The sequence below is a fragment of the Pan troglodytes genome, chromosome 9, assembly GCF_028858775.2.
Source record: "Pan troglodytes isolate AG18354 chromosome 9, NHGRI_mPanTro3-v2.0_pri, whole genome shotgun sequence".
In the NCBI taxonomy this organism is placed as follows: Eukaryota; Metazoa; Chordata; class Mammalia; order Primates; family Hominidae; genus Pan; species Pan troglodytes.
Genome location: NC_072407.2, coordinates 126914766 through 126931170, shown reverse-complemented (window position 1 = coordinate 126931170; position 16405 = coordinate 126914766). Strand labels below are relative to the sequence as shown.

The 16405-nt window shown below is 37.2% G+C and overlaps 1 protein-coding gene across 16 annotated transcripts in view; it reads right to left on the bottom strand.

Moving 5' to 3' along the window:
- Positions 1-16405, bottom strand: part of CCDC15 (coiled-coil domain containing 15) — an 87475-nt gene that overhangs the window by 54913 nt on the left and 16157 nt on the right. For 12 of the 16 annotated variants that reach the window (XM_016922221.3, XM_054661686.2, XM_054661687.2 and 9 more), the window contains exons 5-6: positions 11362-11475; positions 8965-9087 (exon numbers count right to left, since the gene is read on the bottom strand). The exons of the other annotated variants lie outside the window; for them this stretch is intronic. In XM_016922221.3, the coding sequence (XP_016777710.3) occupies positions 8965-9087; positions 11362-11475 (237 nt within the window). The remainder of the gene's footprint in view (positions 1-8964; positions 9088-11361; positions 11476-16405) is intronic. 16 annotated transcript variants of the gene reach the window in all.

The following is a 16405-nucleotide window of genomic DNA, read 5'->3' as shown; positions in this document are numbered from 1 at the left end:
GTATAATGAAAACTAAAAAGATAATTGAAAGAAATGACAGATGATCAAAATAAATGGAAAGACATAACATGTTCATGGATCAAGAGAAAAGATTGGTAAGATGGTAATATTTCTCAAATTTACAACACTCCCTATCAAAATGCCACTTGGCTTTTCTTTGGCAGAAATTAACAAGTTAATCATAAAATTCACATGGAAATGCAAGGAACCCATAGTAGCAAAACACTTTCTTGAAAAAGAACAAAGATGAAGATCTCATTCCTCCCAATTTCAAAAGTTACCACAAAGTTATAGGAATCAAGACATTGTAATACTGACACATACAAAACAATGGAACAGAACTCAAAGTTCAGAAATAAACTCTCACATTTATAGTCAATTGATTTTTGACAAGAGTACCAAGAAAATTCAATGAGGAAAGAATAGTGTTTTCAACAGGTGATGCTGAGACAACTAGACACCTATATTCAAAAGAATGAAGATGAACCACTTATTTACAGCATACATAAAAATTAACTCGAAATGGATCACAGACCTAAAATTAAGAGCTAAAAACTATAAAATCTTAAAAGAACACATAGGAATAAATCTTCATGATCTCAAGATAAACAATTATTATTAGATAATTCATCAAAAGCACAAGCAACGTAAGAAAAAAAGAAGTGACTAATTTAAGAATCTTATGCCATAAACAATACTATTAATCAAGTAAGATAACAGTCTACAGAATGGGAGAAAATACTTGCAAATCAACTATCTGATAAGGAACTTGTATCCAGAATATATACATATTATATATATATATTTTATGTATAAATTTATATATATATAAACACTTAACAATTTGATAATAAAAAGACAACCCAATTAAAAAATGGGTAAAGCACATGCATAGACATTTTATCCACAAGAGTTACACAACTGGGCAACAAGCACATGAAAAGATACTGAAGATCATTAGTCATCAGGAAAATATACTACAAATCAAAAGGACAGTGAGATACCAATTCACATCTACTAGGATAGCTATAACAGAAGAGAAGGACAATAATAAGTGTTGGAGGATACAGAGAAATTGGAACCCTCACATATTGCTGGTGGAAAACTGTTTAGCAGTTCTTTGAAATGTTAAACATAGAATTACTGTATGATCCAGGAGGTTCACTCCTAGAAATGAATGTCCTAAAAGAAATGAATGTCCACACAAAAATGTGTACACAACTGCTCATACACAATCATTCATTATTCATAAACACCAAGAAGTGAAAAGAACGCCAAAGTCTACTAACTGATAAATGGATAAACCAAATGTGGTACATCTATACAATAAATTATTCAGCAATAAAAAGAATGAAGTACTGATACATCCACTACGATGTGGATGAACTTTAAAACATTATGCAAAGAGAAAAAAACAGTCACAAAAGACGATATATCATATAATTTCTTTCATATGAAATGTCCAGTATAGGTAAACCTATACAGACAAAAGGTAGATTAGTAGCTGCCTAGGATTGAGGTTAAGGGCAAGGAGAGAATGAGATACAGGGTTTCTCTTAGGAGTGAAGAAAATGCTCTAGAGCAAATCCCAAAAACAAGATAGCTGGCTAGAAGCAGCCAGGAGGAACATCTACTACCGAGAGACTGGAACATTAGGTACACTCTTAGCAGATCTTTGGAGGGAAGGCATTAAGAGTGGACAGAGGGAAGACACAGATGCTGGGCCAAAAGAGGAGGAAGGTGGGAACCTTGAAGAGGGCTACCGTGCACCAGGACTTGTTCCTGGCCCCCAGTGGCTCCTGGGGAAGGGATGAATTGAACAAGTGAGAAGAGACCTGCTCACTCCACAGACCTCTGGAATCCTGGCAGCAGGAGACCCCATAACCCCCACTGACACTTGCGCTGGCAGGGAGAGCTGCTTAGAGAGGTGGTGGGGCAGAATTCCAGCCGGTGCAAAGCCTAGAGGGTTTGGTACAGGAGTATCTGTAGTGGGGCATGGTCAGGCTGTCCATCCCCCAAGGCCCACCTTGCTCCCCTAGGAGACATTAGCCATAGGGGAACTGTCGGACATGAACAGTGCAGGGCGATCTTGCCCGTGAGACAGGGCCAGTTTTACATGAGTGCACCCCTGTCTACCAGCCTCTCCCAGGGCCCCAGCCCTGCTTGCAGTGCAACCTCAGATGCCCACCGGGGTGCCTCCCAGAGGCCCACATAATAGCTCCTGTGCTGGCAGACCATGCCTGACCATCACAGCAGACCACACCAACCAGCATGAGCCTGCCTATGCCCTTCCCCCACTGCGTCCTCCCTCATGCCACTTTTCCAGCATGCACTCATCCATAGCAACACCTACATCATTTTACTCACATGTGTGTGTGCAGGCAGACCTCACCTCCGCTTCCCCACCAGTGTGCATGCACCCCACCATGCCACTGCTGCCAATGTGAGCGCACCCTGCCTGCAATGGTGTGTCACTACTGCCAATGCAAAGGCACTCAAGGAGACGAGTAGCCCCACCCCCTGTCCTGCACGGCCACTGCTGCACATGGACGCCTACCTGGAGGGAACCAGCCCCATGCCTGTGAGCGCCCCATGACATGCTAACACTGCCACCAGAGTGAACATGCACACTGATGCCAGTAGGCCCCACTCCCGCCGCTCCATCCTCTGGTGCAGCACTGCAACCACCACCACTGCAAATGCCCACAAGGAGGCCAGCACCCCTGCACCTGCCAGCACCCCACCACAGCGTGTACCCTGCCACACTGCCACTGCTGCTGGCACATAAAAACAAGCATGAATCCCATTGCCACCACCCAAAAAAGCGTTTTGGCTGGCACCATCCATCAGTGTGTTGTGACCAGCAGCCTGGGAACACCTTAGCTCCTCCAGTGTGGCAGGTTCCTAACCTTAAGAGGCCAGAGAACAAAGCCAGGGCCAATACCAGCCCCCCAGAGTTGGAGCACACAGTCCAAGAGTCATGAGCTGAGTCCTGGCCCCTAAAATCTTCCAGAAATGAAGCCAGTCAACTGACTCCACCTTATACCAGAATCAAACCCCCAAGGACATCAAAGAGGATTAAAAAAAAAAATCCAAAGGATAGCAACTTCAAAGACTGAAGGAACAACACAGCCCACAAACGTAAGAACCAGTGCAAGAACTCTGACAACTCAAAAAGCCAGAATGTCTTCTTACCTCAAACGACTGCACTAGTTCCCCAACAATAATTCTTAACTAGTCTGAAATGGTTGAGATAACAGGAATAGAAATCAGAACATGGATAGGAACAAAAATATCGACATTCAGGAGAAAGTTAAAACCCAGTCCAAGGAATCTAAGTATTACAATAAAACGATACAGAAGCTGATAGACAAAATGGCCATTACAAGAAGCAAACTGATCTGATAGAGCTGAAAAACACACTACAAGAATTTCATAATGCAGTAGTATTAATAACAGAATTAACCAAGCTGAGGAAAGAACCTCAGAGCTCAAAGACTGGCTCTCCAAAATAACTGAGTCAGACAAAAATAAAGAAAAAAGAATAAAGAAGAATAAACAAAACCTCCAAGAAATATGGAAGTATATAAAAAGACCAAATCTATGACTCATTGGCATCCCTGAGAGGGAAAGAAACCAAGCAACTTGCAAAATGTATTTCATATTTTCATATCATCCATGAAAATTTGTCCAACCTGGCTAGAGAGGCCAACATTCAAATTCAGGAAATGCAGAGAACCCCTGCAAAATACTACAAAAGAAGAAGACCATCCCCCAACCACACAGTTCTTAGATTCTCCAAGGTCAAAATAAAAGAAAAAATGTTAAAGGCAGCCAGGGAGAAGAGGTAGGTCATCTACAAAGGGAATCCCATCAGGTTAACAGCAAACCTGGTGGCAGAAACCCTAAAAGCCGGAAGAGATTGGGGGCCTATATTAAGCATTCTTAAAGAAGAGAATTTACAACCAAGAATTTCACATCCAGCCACACTAAGCTTCATAAGTGAAGAAGAAATAAGATATTTTTCAGACAAGCAAATGCTAAGGGAATTCATTACCATCAGACCTGCCTTACAAGAGGTGCTGCAGAGAGTGCTAAATATGGAAAGGAAAGACTATTACTGGCCACTACAAAAACACACTTAAGTACATAGACCAGTGATACTATAAAGCAACCACATAAACAAGTCTGTATAACCAGCTAACAACATGATGACAGGATCAAATCTGCACACACCAAATACTAACCTTGAATGTAAATGTACTAAATGCCCCATTAAAAGGCACAGAGTGGCAAGTTGGGTAAAGAAGCAAAACCCAATGGTATGCTGTCTACAAGAGACTCATCTCAAATGAAATGACACCAATAGGCTCAAAGTAAAGGGATGGAGAAAAATCTACCAAGCAAATGGAAACCATAAAAAAGCAGGGGTTGCTATTCTAATTTCAGACAAAACAGACTCTGAACAAATAACAATTTAAAAAAAGACAAAGAAGGGTATTACATAATAGTAAAAAGCTCAATTGAACAAGAAGACCTAACTATCCTAGATATATATGCACCCAATACAAGTGCAACCAGATTCATAAAGCAAGTTCTTAGAAACCTATGAAGAGACTCAGGCCAGGTGCGATGGCTCATGCCTGTAATCCCAGCACTGTGGGAAGCTGAGGTGGGCGGATCACTTGAGATCAGGAGTTCAAAACCAGCCTGGCCAACATGAAGAAACCCCATCTCTACCAAAGAATACAAAAATTAGCCACACATGATGTTGTGCATCTGTAGTCCCAGCTACTCAGGCGGCTGAGTTGGGAGCATCACTTGAATCCAGGAGGCGGAGGCTGCAGTGAGCTGAGATCATGCCACTGCACTCCTGCCTGGACGACAGAGTGAGACCCCACAAGACTGAGATAACCACACAATAATAGTGGGAGATTTCAACAGCCCCCTGACAATATTAAAGAGATCACTGAGTTGAAGGCCAGACTGGCCAATATGGTAAAACCCTGTCTCTGCTAAAAATACAAAAATTAGCCAGGTGTGGTAGTGGGTGCCTGCAGTCCCAGCTACTCAGGAGGCTGAGGCAGGAGAATCACTTGAACCCAGGAGGCAGAGGTTTCAGTGAGCCGAGATCATGTCACTACACTCCAGCCTGGGTGACGAAGCAAGACTCCATCTCCAAAAGAAAAAGAGATCATAAGGCAGAAAACTGACAAAGATATTCAGGATCTGAGCTCAACACTTGACTAAATGGACCTTATAGATATCTACAAAACTCTCCACCCCAAAGTTAACAGAATATACATTATTCTCATCTGCACATGGCACACACTCTAAAATCAACCACACAATCAGCCATAAAACAATCCTCAGCAAATTCAAAAAACACAAAAAAACAAAAATCAAACCAACCATGCTTTCGGATCACAATGCAATAAAAATAGAAATCAGTGCTAAGAAAATCACTCAAAACCATACATTTACATGGAAATTAAACAACCTGCTCCTGAATGGCTTCCAGGTAAATAATGAAATTAAGGCAGAAATCAAGAAATTATTTGAAACTAATGAGAAAAAAGATACAGCATACCAGAATCTGTGGGACACAGCCAAAGCAGTGTTAAGAGGGAAGTTTATAGTTTTAAACACCCACATCAAAAAGTTAGAAAGGTCTCAAATTAACAACCTAACATCAAACTAGAAGAACTAGAGAAACAAGAACAAACCAGCCCCAAAGCTAGCAGAAGACATGAAATAACCAAAATCAGAGCTGAACTGATAAAAACTGAGAAACAAAAAACACACAAGAAATCAATTAATCCAGGAACTGGTCCTTTGAAAGAATTAATAAGATAGAGCACTAGCTAGATTAATTAAAAAGAGAGAGAATATCCAAATAAACACAATCAGAAATGACAAAGGGGACATTACCACTGGCCTCACACAAACACAAAAAAACCCTTGGAGACTACGATGAACACCTCTATGCACACAAGCTAGAAAATCTGGAAGAAATGGATAAATATCTGGAAACATACAACCTCCCAAGATTGAACCAGGAAAACACTGAATCCCTGAATAGACCAATAACACGTTCTTAAAATGAATTAGTAATAAAAAGCCTATCAACCAGAAAAAGCCGAGGACCAGACAAATTCATAGCTGAATTCTACCAGATGTTATAAAGAAGAGCTGGTATCATTTCTACTGAAACTATTCCAAAAGATTGAGGAGGAGGAAGTCCTCCCTAACTTATTCTACAAGGCCAGCATCATCCTGATACCAAAACCTGGCAGAAACACAACAAAAAAACAAAACTTCAGGCCAATATTCTTGATAAACATAGATGCAAAAATCCTCAACAAAATACTAGCAAACCAAATCCAGCAGTGCATCAAAAAGCTAATCCACCATAATAAAGCTATCCCTGGGATGCAAGGTTGGTTCAACATACACAAATCATTAATTGTGATTCACCACATAAACAGAACTAAAAACAAAAACCACATGATGATCTCAAGAGATGCAGAAAAGGCTTTCAATAAAATTCAACATCCTTTCATGTTAAAAACCCTCAACAAACGAGGCATTTGTTTGAAGGAATATACTTCAAAATAAAAATAGCCATCTATAACAAAAAACCCAGAGCCAACATCATACTGAATAGGCAAAACTGGAAGCATTCCCCTTGAAAACCAGAACAAGACAAAGATGTCCTCTCTCACCATTCCTATTCAACATAGTACTAGAAGTCCTAGCCAGAGCAATCAGGCAAGAGAAAGAAAAAAAAATGACATCCAAGTAGGAAGAGAGGAAGTCAAACTATCCCTATTTGCAGAAGATATGATTCTATACCTAGAAATCCCCATAGTCTCTGCCCAAAGCTCCATGATCTGATAAACAACTTCAGCAAAGTTTCAGGATACAAAATCAGTAGCATTCCTATACACCAACAATATCCAAGCTAAGAGCCAAATCAAGTATGCAATCCTATTCACAATAGCCACAAAAGAATAAAATACCTAGGAATACAGCTAACTAAGGAGGTGAAAGGCCTCTACAATAAGAATTAAAAAACAATGCTCAAAGAAATCAGAGATGACACAAACAAATGGAAAAACATTTCATGCTCATGGATAAAAAGAATCAATATAGTTAAAATGGCCATACTGCCCAAGGCAGTGTACAGATTCAATGCTATTCCTATCAAACTACCAATGACATTCTTCATAGAAACTATTTGAAAATTCATATGAAAACAAAAAAGAGCCTGAATAGCCAAGGCAATTCTAAGAAAAAGAACAAAGCTGGAGGAATCACATTACCCTACTTCAAACTACACTACAAGGCTACAGTAACCAAAACATGGTATCAGTACAAAAACAGATACATGGACCAATGGAACAGATAGAGAGCCCAGAAATTATGCTGCACACCTACAACAATCTGATCATCAGCAAAACTGACAAAAACAAGCAATGGGGAAAGGACTCCCAATTCAGTGGTACTGGGATATATTTGGCTAGCTATATGCAGAAGATTGAAACTGGACTCATTCCTTATGCCATATATAAAAATCAACTCAAGATGAATTAAAGACTTAAATGTAAAACCTAAAAGCATAAAAAACACTAGAAGATAACATAGGAAATATCAATCTGGACATAGAAACAGGCAAAGATTTCATGATGAAGATGCCAAAAGCAACTGCAACAAAAAAAAAATGACAAATGGGACCTAATCAAACTGAAGAGCTTCTGCACAGCAAAAGCAACCATCAACAGAGTAAACACACAACCTACAGAATGGGAAAAAATATGCATCAAAGAAAGGTCTGATATCCAGAATCTACAAGGAATTAAACAAATTTACAAGCAAAAAACTCCATAAAAGAGGGCAAAGGATATTAACAGACACTTCAAAAGAACACATACACATGGCCAATGCATGTGAAAAAACGCTCATCACCACTCATTAGAGAAATGCAAATCAAAACCACAAGATACCATCTCACACCAGTCAGAAAAAGCCAAAAGATTACAGACGCTGGCACGGCTGTGGACAAAAAGGAATGCTTATACACCACTAAGGGGAATGTAAATTAGTTCGGCCATTGTGGAAAGCAGTTTGGTGATTTTTCAAAGAACTTAAAACAGAATTACCATTCAACCCAGCAATCCCATTATCTGGTATATACCCAGAGGAATATAAATTGCTCTGCCTTAAAGATACATGCACACATATTTTCATCACAGCACTATTAACAATAGCAAAGACACAGAATCAACCTAAATGCCCATCAACAGCAGACTGGATAAAGAAAATGTGGTACACATACACCATGGAATACTATGCAGCCATAAAAATGAATGAGATCATGTCCTTTGCATCAACATGTATGAAACTAGAGGCCATTATCCTAAGCAAACTGCAAACTAATTCATGAACAGAACACCAAATACCACATGTTCTAACTTACAAGCGGGAGCTAAACATTCAGTACATATGAACACAAAGAAGGAAACAACAGACACCAGGGCCTACTTGAGGGTGGAGGGTGAAAGGAGGGTGAGGATGGGAAAACTACCTATTAGGTAAAGTCACGTGACGAAGTAATCTGTACACCAAACCCCTGTAACATGCAATTTACCCATATGACAAATCTACACATGTATCCTTGAACCTAAAATAAAAGTTATTTTAAAAAATTAATTAAAAAATTAAAAATAAAATGCTCTAAATTAGATTGTGGTAACAGTTGCACAACCCTGTGCAAACTGTGAGTACTAAAAACCAATTAATTGTACACTTTAAATGGGTGAATTGTATGGTATATGAATTATATCTCAATAAAGTCCGTTAAAAAAAATACTAGATATCTTAACCCTTTATCCCATCCTTAGTTACCTGTGGATACTTCTAATAAGCCAATGTCTTTCCCCTCTACTTTTTATATTTCCCTACCTGATTTTCCATATAATTCTGGTAAGGTACAGCAGCTAAAAGACCTTGATGGACCTTAATGGGCAACTCTCCTCTTATTCCTGTATTTACCCCAGTGGATGCTGGTTTCCTGGAAAGCACTTCCTGGAAAAAAAATTACTACAAATATAAATAGGTCTAGAGGAAGCAACATATTCATGAGACTAAGTTGAGTTTCTGTGAAAGATCTAAAATTATCTTAGTAGGTTTTGGTAGTCTAATACACAATAAAGGGAAAAAACATGAGTTCTACTTCATATGTACAAACAAAGCACTCACACATAAAACCATATGGAATAAAACAGGAGAATATATTAACTTTATAAATGACAACTTGCACCTATTCTAGCCAGTAACAATTTCAGAAGACTCATGATTTTAGTCTTGGCAACCTGCCAGAGTACAAGCAAGTATGTGTTCCACTTGTATCTCCAAATCCAGATCAATAACAACCAGACAGATTCTAATGTCACTAAAGACTAATAATGAAATAAAACCAGGGTTCAACTCAATCATAGATTGTTCTTTCTGATTTGCAAATTCCCACTTCACACAACTAAGAAGGTAGAAAATTGTTGAGATTTGAGGGAAAGCTAGATACAAGTAATAAGAAAAATTTCACCAATTTCTTAGATCATTCCCAATTGTATTGAGTAGATTTGTTTTTCATATTTTTACCTGAAAAACATATATGCATTCTTTGGAAGCAAGTAGGTAGCCTGAATTCATCATTATCACCATAACAATAATGAATTACACTTAAATGGCACCTCTGACGTAAAAAACTGGTTTATACAAAGATGTTATCTCAGACTTAATCCTCCCGTCTATTGGATAATTATTTCAATCAGAACTGTGAATAGTACACTTTCTGGAAAAACACCAGTTGAAAGATCTGAGCGTGTTCCAAGCAATATAAATATCCATCTCTAAGATCTGATAACTGTTTGTGTTTTTTTTTCTGATTTAGTAGAAAGTGTCTAATCACCTCATCTAACAGTACCCTGGAGTCAGTCTAATGGCCCAAACTATAGTACTACCAAACCACGATAGGTATGAAAACTGTCAAGAAACCAACATCTGAAAATAATTTAGGTACAAAAGAAACTCTGAGGAGCCACAAGGCAACGCTAGAAAAAGACAACCATATAAACGCACGTGGGATGTGTTGCCATACATGGACACATATCCACGCCCACTTGTTTTTTAAATTTAACTATAAATTTCTTAGTTGTAATTAAAGAGAAAAACATTACAGTTTAGTATTCAACCAATTGCCAACATATATGAGACAAACATTTTTGATGGTTGGGTCAAGATATGGAAAAAAATACAAAATTATATATCTATATATTTATATATTATATATATTATATGTATATTCCAGGAAAATATAAGAGTATACTAATTAGGAAGTAAAACTGGGAAAGAACTAAATGAGGCAGTTGATGATGGCAAAAAATAACATATTTATTGGCAAAAAAACATAATTTATTAAAAAATAAATTAATGGTCTATTTTACTAGATGCTGCCTATAAAACATTAATGCCAAAATTAAGTACACACAGGAAAACACATAAATTTAGGATCCAAATTTGTCAATTCTGAGGTAGGCACCAAAACAATGTCATTTTATAAGTGTAGACTTACATATCCTCCTAAGCCTAGCTCCACACTCTCACTTAAGTTTTGAATCAAAAGAATTTTTCTTTTTAAAAATTAATAGTATCAATTTTTTCCTGATTAGAAAGTGACATACTTTATGACAATTTTTAAAAATAAAAAACAGAAGAAAATCACCTGTAATACTACTACCCAGAAATAATCAGTATTAGCCTCTTGTGCCATTTGTACCTAGGCTTTTGTCTATGCACATGGAACTCTTTCCATCTTTTTATTTTGCTGTATTTCTCTTCATAGCACTTATCACTTGAAATTATATTCTATATTTATTTGCTTGTTTATTATATGCTTCCCTACTAGCACAGAAGCTCCTTGAGGGATCTTTGTCTGTCTTTTCACCACTATAAGTCCTGTTTCTAGAACAATGCTGGCAATCACAGACATTCCATAAGTTATTTGTTGAATACATATACATATATTTTAATTAAGATCGTATCATACTTAATTTCATATCCAACTTTTTTCTTAACTTTATATCACAGACACTTTCCCTTATCTTCAGATATTCTTTGAAAATATTTTTTAGAATGGCTGCATATGGATATGTCACAATTTACTCAAGCATCCCCTACTATTGGGTATTTAAGGCTATTTCCAATTATTTTACAGTTCTAAATTATGCTGAGATATAAGTAAATCTTTATCTGTATTTTTTACCTGTATTTTTTTAAATCATGTATTAGAAATTAATTTACCTCTCGGGTAAGAAAGCTTTTCCTTCCATCATCTGGAAACACTGATCCCTTTTTTTTAATCACGGTTTTAAAGGATGCTAGCCGGTGACGTGCCTGTTTCATAGTTTCACTAAGCTGCCAGGGAAAGGGGGAAGAAAGCAAACAAAAGCAGGATAAGTTTTAATTCCAAATGCACTAAGTGTTCCAACAGGAAAACAGGTCCCTATTATTAAAAAATGCCAGATCTAAGACAACAGGATTACTTGCAAAGGAGACTTTGATGTGCTGATAGTGTGGTACAACATTATTGTCATTATTCTAGAGATTGTACTTTGTAACTTGGTTTAAGGGCGGTTACTCAAACTGTTTTTTAAGAAATAATGTATACTTTATATAAAGCATGTACACAAAAATATGAAAACCTAAAGTCTGAATTAATACACTTGGAGATCACTGACCAGACACATTCCTTACCTTCTATCCACCTTTGTCAATAAGGAGTTATTTCTTCAAGTGCTCCATATATGTTTAATTGCTTTCATCACTGCTTGCTAGGACTCTATTCCTAGTTTCCTTAAAGCCCTTTTATCCCCAATTTACATGACTCCTTTCACCACCCTCAACATTTGAAGACTATAGCTACTTAAAGTCTTTTCTTGAATCTCCCTTCCTCTTCCTCCAAGAAGCCTTCCTAAATTAACTTAGAACACAAATTCAAACATTTCAAAAGAACCAATTTGTTTCAACTACTTTAAGTAACACCTAATAAATGACTACTAATATTAAATGTTGATTTCATGTTCATTCCTTATCTCCAGAAATTTCAGTATGCGGCTGTTTTGATTTCTTTTTCAGAGAAGCACAGCCTATTTTATATCTCACAAATTTGCAAAGAATATCTCATTAGGGAAACAAATAAAACATATATCATTTTTAAGATAAGCACTGTAGGCCAGCCGTGGTGGCTCACACCTGTAATCCCAGCACTTTGGGAGGCCAAGGCAGGCGGATCACCTGAGGTCAGGAGTTCGAGACTGAGACTAGCCTGACCAATGTGGTGAAACCCCATCTCTACTAAAAATACAAAAATTAGCCGGGCATGGTGGTGCACACCTGTAATCCCAGCTACTCAGGAGGCTGAGGCGGGAGAACTGCTTGAACCCAGGAGGCAGAGGCTGCAGTGAGACGAGATAGCGCCACTGCACTCCAGCCTGGGCAACAGAGACTCCATCTTAAAAAAAAAAATAAATTAAAATTAAAATTGAAAAATAAAGATAAGCACTGTATCACGTGGAGGAAAAGTATATCCTGTACTAGTCAGTAAAATTATGGCAAAGCCAAGACCGCTACTAATCCACTCATTGGAAGTTTAATAATATCAATTATCCCTTGAAGAGAAATGATGGTTATGACTTCTCTACAGAAAATACAAAAAAAATATGCCGTAGTGGCACACGCCTGTAGTCTGTTACTCAAGAGGCTGAGGTAGGAGAGGTGGAAGGATTGCTTGAGCCTGGAGTTCAAGGCTGCAGTGAGCCAAGATTGCGCCACCGCACCCTAACCTGGATGACAGAGCAAGACTCTGTCTTAAAAAAAAATAAAATAAACTTTATGGCTTTATTAATAATTACCTAAGGATGAAAACACTCTACTCTACCAGCCTAGATTTTTTTTACAGCACATTACCTCTATTTAAGCTTGTTTTCAGAGGTCTATACCTCTGTCCAGAGAAATCAGATTGAAACATACTACTCTTTGTTTTGCCAAGCGGAAGACTTCTAGATTTGGTCAGCTGTGGAGTGGCCAAAGGGAATCAAGATAGAGCTGTTCACAATGCAAAAAGAGATATGTGTAGTTGAAATTATAAAAAAAAAATAGCCCCATGACTATGCCTCCTTTCATTCATTGACACTTAAGGTAGGTGTTATTACCCTGCACCATGTGACCAAGGATTCAAAAATCCCTATTGTAACAAATTTGAAATAGGGATTCAGAATTTTCATTTCCCATCAAGTCCAAACCTCTATTAGAGTCACATTGATTACAGGCCCTTAAGCAGGATATTTCAACTGCTCCAAAAGCTAGAATATACATTATTTTTCTTCTGTTTCTCTGTAGTTACCATAACCCTTCACCAAGCCTCAATCTTGGAAAGGCTTTTTCAATGACATGCTTTGAGGACTGTCACTGGGTGAATAATGGCCACCCAAAGATACCAGGTGTTAATCCCTAGAACCTGTAAATATTACTTTATAAGAAAAAAGGGCCTTTGCAAATGTGATTAAGTTAAGGATCTTGAGATCTTAAGGACATTGAGAAGATAATCCTGGATTATCCATTGGGTCCTAAATGCCATCAAAAGTGTCCTTACGAGAGAGGTAGAGGAAGATTCAACATACAGAAAAGGAGGTGATGTGAAAATGGCATGCAGAAATTGATGTGATGCAGCCACAAGAAAAGGAATGCCAGCAGACACCAAAAGCTGGAAATGTCAAGAAACAAACTTTCCCCTAGAACCTGAGGAGGGAGCACAGCCCTGAGGACACCTTCGTTTTAGTTTAGTGAAGTGGATTCTGGACTTCTGGCCTCCAGAACTGAGAGATAATAAATTTCTGTAATTTTTTAAGTTATTAACTTTGAGGTAATGTGTTACAGCAGCCACCAGAAGCTAATACAAAGACTAAAGTTAATGTTAACAAGCAATTTAACAAAAACATAGAACCCAGGGGGATATTATAAATTAAATTATGCAATAATTCAAATAAACAAGTAGATAAGCACATTTCTCTGCAAGATGATGTTGGTCATTACATATATGTGTAATTGTGTGAATGTTTGTGGTATATATATACATTTGTATGTATACTTACATATATGTTTAAATGTACATATCCATATGTGCATGTGTTGTATGTGTGTAAATACTCAAAACATAAAATTTGACCAAAAGTCTTTTCTATCTAGAACCTTAGGCACACTATTGATTCTTTTGTAGTTAACTGTTATTAACAGACTACGATTAAATCTCTGACTAAGGCTTAGATTCCCTGATGAAGATGAATTACTCATAATTAGATAAATAATTAGATAAATAGAAAACCTAGCAAATGAAAAATCAATATAACTCCAGATAAAACAAAAAGCCATACATAGATGGAAACATAATCATAGTTTACTCATAGATCAGCTGTGACTAATGTTTATATAGTCATAACAACATAAATGTTTAATATAGATCTAAGCAAAATTACAATATAACTATAAAGAGAGGACGGGAGTGGAAAGAGTGCATGTGTAGTGGTGGCAGGGGAGAGAAAGAGGAATAAATCCTCATCCTTCCTAGTGGTAAATCAATAAAAAATGCCTAAATTTCTTTTAATTAAGAAGGAGTATTACTAGCATGTTGCTCAGAAATATGAATATTAACACCAAAAGACAAAACTAAAAGAATGCAAATAGTTGCTTCTGAGGAAGATGAGGAAATGTGCAAAGTACTTATCTTTTTTAATAACAATGCATGCAACTATTTATTTTACTTGTTCAAACTATGTACATATATACTTTCAATAAAACTCAGTGTAAAAAATGAGAAAAAAAAATCCCAGACAATATCCCTCAAAAAGCTTCCTCTCATGAACAACATAAACATATAAATGCATTTTTGGTTCTCATATTGCATATATAAATACATATGTACATATATCAGACCTCAGGAATATCCTACAGAACATGGGCCTAAATTTTAGCTTGGAGCAGTTTGTTATTACCGACCTTCTGAAGCCTACTTCTGTCAACTCATCAAAGTCATTCTCCATCCAGCTTTGTTCTGTTGCTGGCGAGGAGCTGTGATCCTTTGAAGAGATGCCCTGGTTTTTAGAATTTTCAGCTTTTCTGCTCTGGTTTCTCCACATCTTTGTGGTTTTATCTACCTTTGGTCTTTGATGATGGTGACCTACAGATGGGGTTTTGGTGTGGATGTCCTTTTTGTTGATGTCGATGCTATTCCTTTCTGTTTGTTAGTTTTCCTAACTAACAAACCATTGCCAACAAAACTTTGCTTGCACTGACCCCTAGAGACTATATCCCAGGTATACCAGACAACCAATCACAGTGCCTTCTAAGGAATACTGCCAGGCCTACAAGCCCTATTAAAGGGGCAGCCTTAGGCAACTTCCTCCCTAGCCTTAGCTGACTGGAGCAAGGGTTGTGTAGTAGTATGTCAAATAAAAATAGGCCTTGATGCAATGTCTTCTGCACACCAAAAAAAATGTCTATTTTGCACACAGAAACATAACTTTAACAATTAGCAAAAGCACTTCTTTGTAACAAAACGAAAATTGTAATATATAAATGTTGAGATTTAAATCTTAAAATCTAAAGCAAACTATGATTAGATAGTAAAATTTAAAGCATCAAGCAAATATGAAGGATAAAATTTGAGAAATATAGATATCTAACTAGGACACTGTTCATATTTTCTTCAGTTCTTTTTAACTTGTTTGTGTAATTTTTTAGCCAATCAAGAATAAGATAGAATTTACATGTAACTGTATAAACGAAACAATTAGTAATACTATGTAGGTCATGGGAAAAGAGTATAGATGAGATCTAATATTTATAGAATTTTACCTACTTTATTATCATGGAGGACTAATACCAATGTAAAGTGTATTGTTAAGGCCATAAAAATCTAATCAAAGTTGAATTCTATTCAAGTATAACGTAGTTTATTTGCAAATGATATCATACTGATTTTTAAATGTGTTAGACTTTTCAGTGGCCAGAAAATACCATACATTAAAAGTTGAACTCACATGAGCCACTTTTTATAGCCCATGAATCCCAGTGCAATGCAGCGAGTTGCATTATCTTTCTTTTGTCACAATTGCTATCAATCTATAAGATGGCCAGTAATGTAGACCTAATGCAAAAAGGCAAGCTGGGCCAATAAATATTCCTTACCTCAGATAATAAACTAGGAAATATCCAGAGAAAAGTTAGAGAGAGGACTTCAACATAAAAGGTCCTAAACTGGAAAAAAGAGGCTAACGGGTCCTCAAGTATA